Here is a 12,863-nt window from a genome sequence, read left to right on the forward strand (position 1 = left end):
GAGGAAAACTTGCCTCATCTAACAGAATGACTCTTAAAGTTTCCAGTTTTTAGAAGAGAAATAAAGTTTCAGAGGTCAATAGCTGTTTTTGTTTTTTTTAACATGCAAAAAACTGAAATTCAGGAAAGTAAAGCATTCTTATTGAAGCTGTTATTAACAGAGGCAGAGATGGTGCCCAGGGCTCCTGTCCCCAAGCCCAGTGTCCTTTCCCAAACACCAACTCCAGATGTTAAATATTACCTGCTGCTTGATACAATTACTTTGTGGAAAAGGTTTTTAGCTATAAAATAACTACAGAGAAACGTATCGGCAAACAAAATTTTCAGGTACTCTGATGAATAAAGAGGAACATGCTGCTTAAAATAAAAAATCGATAGAAAATATAAAATTAAACAAGGCAAATTCAGCTTCTTATGAAGAAATGCTGGCCAAACCTACTCTCCCAGTCAGGTTGAGAGTGTTGTAGGGGAAGAAGCCCATACACCCTGGAGTTCAAAGCCTCACATTCACAAGCACTGAAATAGGGACGGCAAGCCTTCAGTCAAGCAGTGCACCTCTAAGTGACCAGAGAAGGTGCTGGGCAAATGATAGTGAGAGAAGGACACCTGAACCCTAAGAGGGGTGGAAGGCTCTCGTGGGCGCTCAGGACCACCATCAGAGTGCAGGAGGAAGTGGTGCAGTACCAGAGGTCCAGCAGTCTGAGCCACCTTCCATCCCTGCCCAACACACCCTCTAAACTGCTACAACCATAGCAAGTCAAGTGAGAAATGTGCTTCTCACAAGCCTACAGGGAAAATGGAGAGCTGTGGTGCAGCCCTCCCAACTCACAAGTGGATCACTTTCATGCCTCTCTGTCCTAGATCGGTCTCATTACGTTCCCTGGACCTGCAACCCTTCCTTTCTGCACTTCAAAGTCTGCAGAGCACTCCCATTATTTACAGAATTAAATGCAAACTCATTTACTTATTTGATATTCATCACTCTCTGCAATCTGATGCCAGACTCCCTTCCCATCTACATCACCTAAAAAACTCTTTTTCCTCTTCATACTTTGTGGGTTTGACACAAGGAGGGTGCTATTTGAAGGATGAATAAATGAATTTATAACCTATTAGACTTCCTAAGAGAGGGTTATGAGTACTTAGAAGAAAATACAGGTTCTTTCCACACATATATGATGATGTTCTATGTGGGGTTACTGAGAAGGAATCCTGAACATCTTCCTAGGACCACGTCAGACTCTGAGGAATATGAGATTGCTAGAGAAAATCAGTTCTCCTGATGAAGCTGGGTAAAGGTGAACATTAAGTCCAAAAAAACAAAATAGAAGTTGCATTTTGGTCAAAAGCAAATAATAATCCATAAGCAGAATAAAGGAAAAAAATAAGACTTTAACTCATGACATTTTGAAACACTTGGAATTAAAGACAGTGTACCAGCTCGTGATCTTGCCACCCTTACCATGTGGGAAAGTAGGAGAGAAATGCCCTCAAGCTGGATCCTCACCTTCCAGAAGCCCTTTCCAGTGTGGGCACTTGGGGCCTGGACTCCAGCATTGGCCAAACAGTCTAGGAGAACTGACTTCAAAGGCCAACCCTGCTCCTGCTTATGTGAAGCCACTGAGCCTCAATTTCCTCATCTGTAAATAAATATCTCTCATCCAACAGGACTGTTATAAGGACTAATAGAGAAAGCAAATACAGATAAAAGAGTTAGCTGAAGGTCTGCCATGTGGCTCAAAAAATTGGAACTGTAACTATGACATGTACAATGTACATTTCCCATCTTTTAAAAAAATCTTCCATTGGGTTATATCATGTGAAACTATCATCTCTATTTGGCAGATGAGGAAACTGGGGCTTCAGCAAGGTTATCCTCCAAATCCAGAATCACAAAGCCTGTTGGTGCTGTAGCCATGCCACACTTCCAACCTTGGGTCACTGTATAGTCCTTGTCTCAGGACCCCCTCTCCTTCTCGTGACATTGAATCTGGTGAGTGTCCTGACTCCCACAGAAAGTCCTCAGAAAGAGGAGAGCTGCTAAGCTCTGTCCAGCTAAGAGCCTCTTAAAAACCTGTCACTGCTAGAACATTTTAAGTTCACATGTTATACCTGAACTTGCTTCTAGAGATTCATTCTCATATTCTCTATTGTTTTTATTGAGCAACCTGGAGGGGAAATAGAGGAAGCTTACATTATATTCCACTTACCTGAGTCAGTCTAAGATGTAACAACATGGGTGCTGTGATAAACAGCAAGGTGCATTTATAGGATCCATCTGCAACCCAGGACCTGCCCAAAGGACAATTCTGAGGCCCTGAAATTCTGAGTTCTCTTCTCAGTCACCACTTCTTACCAAATGCTGCTCTTACACATCACATAAATCAATTCATCATAAATCCTCTACCAGACAGCATTTCAAGTGTCATCCCAAGTTTACTTGGAAGGGAGGTGACTTGTCCACTGGTTAGACAAGTCCATGCATCCTTGAGCCAGTGAAATGGTATTTTCATGGGTCCCTCCTAATATCCTACTACTGACATGACCATGTTACCTGAAAATCTATAACAATTCTCCAGTTTGGAAGATTGGGTCTAGGTTTGAAATTCAGAATAAAGCTCTTAAGGATACCACACACACAGCAGCAGAACATGTACAAACAGAAATAGAAGAGAACTAGCTGTGATATGTAAGGAATGCCATAATTATCCTATAGAACTTTCCTTTTACCAAAAAAAAAAAAAAACAAAAAAAAAAAAAAAAAAAAAACCATGAAAAAGCAAATCATTTGGGATCCAATATAAGCTGTCTTTGCCTAAGGCTGCCAAACAATGACTTGAACAAAACTGATTGGTGTGCAAAAGTAAAACAAACAAAAACAAACAACAACACAAAGCACATAATGATTAACACTCATTTTCCCAGCCTCCAAGTTTGGAGGATAAATCTTTCAAAACAAAATGAGATAAAACAAAATCCTTGTAATCCTAAAACTCCCTGCCCTTCCCCTGAGTCAAGGGTCAACAAGTGTTTCTGGTAAGAACCAGATAGCAGATAGTTTAAGCTCTGAGGGCCATACACTCTCTGTCACAACTACTCAACTCTGCTGTCGAAGTGCAAAAGTAGCCGTAGCCAAAATATAAATAAATAGATGTGGCTCCATTCCAATGAAACTGTATTTAAGGACATTGAAATTTGAATTTCATATAATTTTCCCATGTTACAAAATATTATTCTCTTTTTTATTTTTTCCCAACCATTCTTTGCTTGCAAGCTGTACAAAAATAGGCAGGGGGCTGAATTTTGCCCACAGACTAGTTTACCAACCGTGCTCTAAGTCAGCATATATGATCAGATGACACCCAAGGAGGCATCTCCACTCAGTCAAGGACCAGCTCAACAGAGCTGTTTTCTAAGTGCTTAGCAAAAGACCTGACTCCCAGGGATCACTCTATGTACACTTCTTCAATGAGCAACTTGCCTCACAATAAAAGATCCAGAAGACTAGATTTGAGAGTAAGACACTGACCTAATGCTTACAAAATGCCATCCTCATCCTTTTCCCTGTTCCAAATTAATGATCATGTAGTTCCCATTCATACAAATAAATTCTGCATGCTCATTCCACTGAACTTTTCTGTACAAATGGTAGGCAAGGTTTCCACCTCTCCACCTTTGCTCCAGCTTTTGCTTACTCCTTGCTGGAAAAACAACAGGAACTAAAAGAGTAATAAACTTACCATACTAATCCAATATAGATCAGAGAACTTCCTATCATCTAGCAAATGATTAAGACCCAGTACTGATAACTTTATTTGTAAATCTCTGAAAAGTATCAGCTCTAGACATAATGTAGAAAGGATAAAGAAATAAAATGTGAAGCAATTTTCATAGATATTCCCATTACAGAGCCAGCATAACACAACATTATGCATTTAATTTCAGCCCTCCCCCTTTTTCTCTCCACCTCCAATTGCTCAGGCTTAGAAATGCACACTTAGTCAGTCACATATTCAAAGAAGCAATTTCATCTCTCTTTCCAATGACGTACACAAAGGGCATCCAACTTTTTGGGTGAGAATCACCAGCCTGAGAATTTCAGATATGAGAGTGGAGGTCCACTGCACATTTCAGCTTTGAAATCATCCCTGTGTCACAAATTCCAGAGTTTTATTCTGGGGCATTCCAATAGACAGATGCCTATATTTGGGAACAGTCTTCTGGCCTTAAGGAAGTAGTACTGATCAGGACAACATACTCTTTCTAGGATTGTGAATTTTGGTTTGCACACCCTAAACTGTGGGCTGCTGCTCAAATTCTGGCAGTGATGGTGATGAAGGGAAAACAGTTCCCACAGTTTTCAAGACTGCTCTCCCCCACAAAAATCCAACAATACTCTTTGTGCCATCTCAGTGACCAACGACAAAGATATTCATTTTCAAAGCTGAAAAGACTTCAACTCCAAAGCAAAATTTAACTTTCTAAATGGAGCCTGCTTGCATTTCTTTGCATTTGCTTGCAAAAATCTCAAAAGTTTCCATGTACATATAGATAATCTTTGATTTTATATCAGAGAACTCAGAAAGCATCACAAAGTTGTAAATGGGGACAGGAGAGGTGAAAGCACTTACCTCTATGCTAGGTAAAAACACACCAATTTCTAAAGATTTTTTTGTGTGTTCCAAATGTTAAAGAAGATATCAACTGCCCTGGCTTGCTCAGGATTGAAGGGGGTCCTGGATGCAGGACTTTCTGTTTGAAAACCAGGTTAGTCTGAGCAAATTAAAAGTGTTAGTCACCCAGAAAAGTCTCTTCTAGTCTAATTTTTTTTTTTAACTGCAACAAATCAGCCAATACACGTAGCATGAGGAAAGGCACAGCCCAACTAAAGAAACAACAGGATTCTTAGCAGTTTATTGAAAATGACTACACCAAAGCTCAAAAACCACTGGCAACAGAAAAACTAGATTATTTCTGGGCTATAAAGGAGAAAGCTTCATTCATATGGGCCATTTTACCTTCCATCATGCCCAGAGTCCAAATATTAATAAATAAGATGTGAGAGAATTACAAAAACTCTAGTTAACATCCACAACCTAAAACTCCAGAACTCTTGTCAACAAGAGGATTCCTTTCAGAGCTGTTCACAAGACCCAGAGATTCTTGGATAAAAACTTTCTAGACTAGGGCAGCCCTCTGCTATCACAGCTGAGTGCCACACCCCTCCCAGGAAAGGAGGTCTCTGTAACCCTCTGCGACACAAAACAAAACCTTAGATCCATCCATTCAACCACACTATATCATTAATCACCTAGAGATCTGTTTTCCACACCCACATCGACTTTTATGAGGAAAATGACAACACACTGAGTTCATCCAACACCGCCTGAGAAGTCCACAACGTGTTAGACAAAGCCTCAGCAGTCCCCTGTCCCTTCCATTTCTCCAGCGCCAGCTCAGAAGCTCACCACTGGCTCCTGGGAAGATGATCTCTCAGCTGAGAAGAGCCTCAATTTATTATGAAGACTGGGCTTCCTCACTCAAGTAAGCAACTTGTCTATTTTAGAAAGATGTACAGAAATGACTAAAACCAAAAGGGTGTTATAACGGTGCTTGACTGTTCTGAATGACCAAAATTTTCAACTTCGTACTCTTCACTATGAGAACCGATGTAAATATCAAACCAAAAAAAAAAAACAAAAAGCACCCTCAAAATTCTCTCACAGCTAGCCAGATCTGACCCAGCCAATTGGCTGCTACACAATAAGAACTTCCAGGAATATAATTGTAGTTTTTTTCATTTTGTTTTCAGTCAGTAGAAGCCATAATATTAAACTGGATACTATACCAAGACACAGAAGACATTTTCTGCAGGCCACAAGTGTTCCATCAGAGAAATGAGTAATTTATAAATAAGCAAGTAGCCCCTTAACAGTTGAGGATAAAACGGCAAAAACAAACCGAAACACCTAGTCGACAGGGATCCCTACCTTCTTTTTGGAGTGGCTTCTGTCCTCCTCCTTTGTGGCTTTGCTATTTTTCCCAGCACGGGACACCTTCTGGTCCGACTGCTTGATGGTGATCTTGATCTCAGGCGGGCATATATAGTTCTCCAGATTCTTTGGGGGTTTCTTAGCCCGTTTTGTGGTCTGAATCTTCAGCTTCAGACTCCCCTCTGTGAAATTGGCCTCCTTGATAGAGAACTCCTGTTCTTCCAGGCCATCTCCTGCCACCCATTTCTCACTGTCTGCACTGGAGTTGGAATCCACATCCCGCCCTGAGCCCAGTTCATCCTCCTCCTCTGGCTCCATGCGTTCTCCACCTGCTGGGATTCCCTTCCCAGTCTCCGGAGCAGACAGCAAAGGTTCTCCTGTACAGCTAGGAGTAGTCGAGGGCTTGGCTGAGGAGACTGGCAGGAATTCCGACTCACTCCCCCTTTGCCGGGAGCCACTTAAGACTTCCCTGGACTCCATGACAATCCTCCAGTTGCCAAGAGTTCTCAGGAGGGAGACAGGGAAAAGGGAAAGGTGAGAAGAGACGGCACCCAAAATTCCAAGGAGAAAGTGGTCCGGCTGGGCTCAGAGCCCCAGGGAAGGAGACACCGTGAGGTTGTTCAGAAGAGATCAGATCTGCAACTGAGAAGCAGAGAGATAATTAGCCATGGCAGGCAGGAAAAAATGACCCCCAAAGGGAACTCAAACTAAGTTCCAGAAGTCCCATCCTACTTATCTATGGCATTAGAAAAAGAAAAAAAAAAAATGATTTGAAAAAAATCAAACCAGAAAGTGCACATCCCCAAATTGTATTATATGGGAGCAGAGGGGGAGACACACGCACAGACACAGTCTTTCACTGAATTGTTACTAATTTTTATGGTTGTGGGTCCAAGAATAAAGAGAGATGAGTCCTCCAGTCCAGTAACAAGCTAGATGCTTCTTATACCAAAGCCACAGCCGGCTGAGTCACCATCAAAGCCAACTATGACGAAAGGAAGTCTAAGTGCTGATACTTGGGTCTGTGGAAACTGCACCTGGCTGGCTTCTTGCACAACTTCCCTCTCACATGTGAAGAACAGTCTGCAAAGCTGAACACAGTCCTGGGCTGCCTGGCCCAAGCTCTCCATCCCCGCAGAAGAAGAGCTTCTGGACTGTTCTTTCTTTATCATCTTTCATTGTGAATTATTTTAATCATGCACATGTCTTGCTTTTATTTCTTAAAACAAATGCAAAGCTGAGGTGAAGGTTTGTAAAAGGAAAACAAAAAGAGTTCAGTAAGAAATTACTTCTAATGCTGTGATTAATGCAAAACAAATGCTAAATGTGTTTCTGACACAAAAGTTTTTTAATCGCTATCTATCTTTTAGATAAAAATAACCACCCGAGACAGTTTTAATTCCCTTCCTGGCCCTTAAATAAAGTGGCATTATGTCTACATGACAACAAAAAAAGAGAGAGGGAGAGAGGGAGCATTTCACAGGCCTTTGGAAGTGTCAGGAATCCCTGCAAGACTTTTTATTCTCCCTTTCTCTTCACCAAGCTATCCTTCACCCTTATTCACTCCATGTCCCATTATTCCCAACTTTATACTCATCACTTTAAAGCTCAAAAGAAAGCCCAAATGCTCATTTTCAAGAGAAAACTTCAAGCCCTGGGGCTGCCCTGAACTTCAAGACATCATCTCCTTCTACCCCAGCTATAGATAAGGTTACAACCAAGCCTTCACAATGGCCACTCAGCAGAAGACACTACAACATACCCTAGACTGTTAGCTTTGAGCCCATCATTTAAGGACTTGACCAGCAAATGTGCCCACCAGAAGTTTCCAGAAATGCCCACAAAGACACACTTAGAACGGCCAAGAACTGGAAATCGAGCAGGTACTTCCACCCTTGGGGATCAGTAGATTTTCAGCTGATGCCCTGTGAGGAAGCCAGCCAGCAAGGCAGCAGGGCTTCAACATGGACCCTGCTCCCCAGAGAAGCCCAGGAATATAATCAGCTCCTGGGAACTACTTAGCCCTGCAGGAAGACATGTTTACAGTTGCTTCCACTTGGGGGAAAACCCAATGAATGCAGCACCTCTGCAAAGAAGTGGCTGTTTGGTGAGAGCATCCTCTCCAAAGCTGTCAACACTGAACAGCAACCTGTGCCCCATGTTACAAAAGGGCCAAAGTCCCCACTGAGGAGCAGAGGAGGGCAGTTAGACCAGTTGACACTTCATGTTTTCTTTACTGGTGAGGTTCCTATCTCATCTAGACTGATCTGCCTACTTGCCCAAAACTGTAGATAATTTTGAAAAAGTCATATTCAAGTCAATATTCATTGAGGCCTCTCTTATTGGTGTCAGATAAACACACTGCTGTTGGAGGCATCAAGATGCCTGAGAACCTGTCCCTGCTTACCTCTACTGAGCAAAAGCCCAGTAGGTCTGTCTCATTCTGTGCGTTAGATTCATACAAATCGGCAGCCATGCTTCTTGTGACAGCAGTGCTCAGTGGTTTGCTCCCTCTGACAGGGATCTCCAGTATAGCATTTTAATATCCTGGTACCTACCTACAAAGCATACTTTGGTCAGAGCAAAAGCTGAGGCATATTCTCCATAAAAAGTTCCTAAACTAAATCTATTTGGACCTTCGAACCAGAGTAGGCCAACAGCTATTGCCGGTTCTGTGATGAGAGAAAAGAAGGTAAAATCTAAACTTTAGAGGAATAGATAAGAGTACAAGGTAGATGAATTATCAGAATTGAGAAAGTATGTTCCATTTAAATAACGATTCACTTCAGAGTTTCTTGTATTTAGTAGTATAAATCAGTAGCTAATGAATATAGGACACAAAGTTCCAAAACTTAAAACTCAAATAGTAAGAGATCCACAAAAACTGAAAATTCAACATTTTTTCTTTTAGTCCTCAAGTCAAGATCCTAAGAAACGATTAATATACAAGTTTTTCCTCAAGGAGGTTACACTCTTGAAGAGAGACTTGAAAAACAAAACAGAGATTTTCACCTCCTATAATAAAGGATAGAAACAAAGGGAAGAGAAAGGGTTTTCCTCTTGGGCAAGGTGTAGACAGAGAGGAAACCACACAGGAAGGCCTCAAGAGAGCATTTGACCTTGAGGGGCTTCAGTAAGTAAAGTGGGAAAAGGCGAGACACGGAAGACAGGAGGGACAGCATGAGGCAAGACCCAGCCAGGAGTGCACAGAGTTGCGTTCGGGAGAGAGAAAGCCGAGGTTCGACTAGTAAGTGCGGCACAGTTGGGAACTGGTAAGAGAAAAAAGGTTACAACCATATCACGGACACCCTTGGACGGCACGCCGCTAATGAGCTGGATTTTATCTTACGGACGGTGGGAAGCCATTTAAGTAGGTGATGTCAGTAGGCAAGGGGTATTTGCAAAGCTATGCTTTAGAAAGATAAATTAAGGGAACCCAATATTAGAGACAGGGGGACCATCAAGAGGCTTGGCTGAAATCCGATTCTTGTTGCAAGAGGACCAACCCAAGGCAGCGTGAGTATTACTTGATGAACACTAGAGATGAAACCATAATGCAGTTTCAAATAATCCCATCCAGGAACACATGAATTCCAGACTTTCCATACTTGTCTACCCTAAGAATTCAGTCTTAGAGCTCACTAGCCATCAAGCTGCATTCCCTATTCAAGTCAAACCAGTCTCCACAGCGGCATTACACACTCAGAGTTCTTTCCACCTTGATATTTTTATAGAATCTCTTCTTATATCCTCTCTCAACCATCCAGGCAATGCCTGGCGTACAACTGGTGTTTTCCAAATGTTTGTTGTATGAAGGAATGAATGGACAAAGGAACAAGCAGATCCCAAGCCTTCCCACCTTTCAGGGTCATGCCCAAGTCTTCACTTCTCCATGACAACATTTTGCAAACTCTGAACCACAGCACTCACTCCCTGGCCTGACTGAACACTGCTTGCAGCTGCAGAGCTTGCCACTAAATACTAGTCATACATGGTCTCCTCATTGTTTCCAGGATACAAATCTTATTTTCCTTTCTTGATTGCAATTCAGGCTCAGGCTGAGGTCGATGATGGCTATACATTAGTTTCAGCACCCAATGCAGGATGGGGCACAGGGAGGACTTCCTGAAGTTCTTTCTGAATGAAAATGAGTTAGCCCCTGACAGCTCATCAAAGTCCTGTGGTTCAAACGACTCCAACTGCAGATCCACCCAGGCAGGCGGCCCCTGCACAGTTCGCTGTCTATGCCCCTCATGGCCACATGCAAGAGAGACACTTTCAAAAGTAAAGAGCAAAGACATAAACCTTCTGTTTACTGCACCAGCACACAAAGCCGCTGTTCTCCTTTGGCCTTCTCCCAGCGTGTAGCTGTCACCCCAGATTCACAGGTCCAGTTTTTTTGGTGCATCTGGGAAAACACTGGGAGTCCTCTTGTGGCACCACCAGCCAACGTACCCCGTGAGCACACGCACACGCTCACACCCACACTCAGACGCAAGTGAAAACAAAAGCAAGGTGAAAACCGTTCGCCTTGTCACATTCCAGCAGCCAGTGGCTCCTCCAGAGTGGGCAGCGCACAAAGGGCACTTTGTGCTGCTCAGGCCTCTAGGCCAACAACAGTTAACCCGTCTGTGGCTGATTGCAGGACCCGAGGTGAGAGAAGCACTATAGGTACAATAACATGCGCTTAGGAAATGAGTGCTCAGCAGGTCCCGGGGGAATAGAGGGGCACGGGGAGGGATGTGCTGGGGAAAATACTGAGAAAGCAATCCAGAGACTGGGCCTGCCTTTCCCCAACAGTGAGGTGCTGAGTCCCTTACTTCGTACTTATCTCAGCAATGAATGCAACAAGACCAAGATCTCTTCCATACTCTAGACTGTGTAATTACACCCAGCATGGTCATAGACCTCTGAGACACTCCAAAGTGGGTACTGTGAGCCTACAGAATTATTTGTCCGAGGGCCAAGGGGAATCTTGCTTGGCTCTATGTGCTTCACGACCCAGATGTGTCCCAGGGAGTAAGTACATCCTCTCTTCTCCATGATCTGTAAAATGGAAGAATTTTTCCTAGTCTAGAACACACTCTCCACCTGCAGCCTTGAGGGAACTCTTACTAATCCTGGAACTTGGTGGAAATGCCAATTCTCAAGCCCCACCCATGGCTGCAGGGATAAACCCAGCACTCTGGCTGGTACCAAGCCCTCTAGGAAGTTCTAATGGGCTTAGACTTTGCCTGGTCTATGTGCTTACCCCTACCAACTGACTTTACCAAAAAGCACTACTACTTTATATTCAAAGGGAATTCTTGCTTACCGTTCATCAGTGGCATTTTATTCATCTATGCAATCCCAACACCTAGAACAGTGCCCAATGAATAATGGGCACTTGAGAAATGTTGGTTGATTGAATTAATAAATACACAAATCTCCTCATGCTGGGCTTCCCATGATTATCTACCTCTCCCATCTGCTTTGCTTCCAGGGCACATTCAGACCATCATCACGCTGACTAGTGCTTTCCAAAGTGTCAGCCTGGTAGAACTGATACAGCCCTTCACTTATATACTGCTACTGCTACTGCTAAGTCACTTCAGTCGTGTCCGACTCTGTGCGACCCCATAGACGGCAGCCCACCAGGCCCCGCCATCCCTGGGATTCTCCAGGCAAGAACACTGGAGTGGGTTGCCATTTCCTTCTCCAATGCATGAAAGTGAAAAGTGAAAGTGAAGTCGCTCAGTCGTGTCCGACTCCTAGGGACCCCATGGACTGCAGCCCACCAGGCTCCTCCATCCATGGGATTTTCCAGCCAAGAGTACTGGAGTGGGGTGCCAGGGCCTTCTCCATCGCTTATATAACAGGAGTCAAAAGATGTGGACTCTGGACCTAGTTCTGACACCTAGGATCCCTCATAAGACTCTTTTAGCCTCACTGTCTCATCAATAAAATGGGGGGAAAGATGACTTCCTGATCTTCCTCATTATAGTTTTTTATCTTTTTTTCTAATGGAACTACATGCTTCTTATAAGTTTTTAAATAACACATACAATTCATAAGGTCTTAAAGGCAAACAATGACAAATATCGGAAGAGTCTGCTGCCTCATTCTTGACCTTTCCCAAACTCCCCCAGAACTCCACATCCTCACCCCTACCTCAGCTCTTTATTCTGCTAATTCCATAAAGCTGGACACGTCTTTCATCTTTACATTGTGGAAGACAGTAGGCTACCCATATAATCCTCAGGCCAGAACTTTTTCCCCTCAAAACTCTGTAGAATGTCTTCTAGAACTTAAAGTAAAAGAAGAGAAAATGGAAGCCAGCCTGGTTTTGTTTCCTTTCTAGACAATGAGTTTTATGCTTTTCTAATTGAAAATTTTTTTATTATAATACAATTTTATTAACAACAATATGAGGAATGTGGATCTTACTTATTTTTCCTGGAACAGAGTGAGACTTTTGGATCTGAAGTGCAGGTTATTTCTAATTCAGAATCATTCCCTTCAATTATTCCTTTGGCTATTTCTTCTATTCAGTGGTTCTTTCTTTTTTTTTTACCTCAGTTTAGAACTCTACTCTCTGTTCTCCATTTCTCTCATTTTCTCTCTCACTGTTTTTATTTCTTTATTTTGCATCATGCGAGAGCCTTCCCTAATCTAAGGTCCATAACACCAATTTAATTTTGTCTTTCATCTTCCCTTTGCAGATTGACCTGTGGATGTTTAATTTTGCATTACACATTTTGCATCCCTGTGATCTTTCTTACTTTATCCATCCTTCTTTTTGCTAATTCTGATGCTTTTTCATCTCATAATGCTCTCTCTTTGTTACTTTATGGTCCTTCCCACCACCCCCCTCCCCACCCTCCGGGAGGCC

General features: G+C 42.8%; 1 protein-coding gene across 1 annotated transcript in view; it reads right to left on the reverse strand.

The window, feature by feature from the left end:
* Positions 1-8,020, reverse strand: part of SETBP1 (SET binding protein 1) — a gene marked incomplete at its 3' end in the record, with an annotated part of 386,054 nt that extends 378,034 nt beyond the window's left edge. The window contains exon 1 of the mRNA XM_010842038.1: positions 5,990-8,020. Within this exon, the coding sequence (XP_010840340.1) occupies positions 5,990-6,472 (483 nt within the window). The remainder of the gene's footprint in view (positions 1-5,989) is intronic.
* Between the last annotated feature and the right edge of the window lie 4,843 nt (positions 8,021-12,863).

The sequence above is a fragment of the Bison bison genome, unplaced genomic scaffold, assembly GCF_000754665.1.
Source record: "Bison bison bison isolate TAMUID 2011002044 unplaced genomic scaffold, Bison_UMD1.0 scf7180017864170, whole genome shotgun sequence".
Lineage (NCBI taxonomy): Eukaryota > Metazoa > Chordata > Mammalia > Artiodactyla > Bovidae > Bison > Bison bison.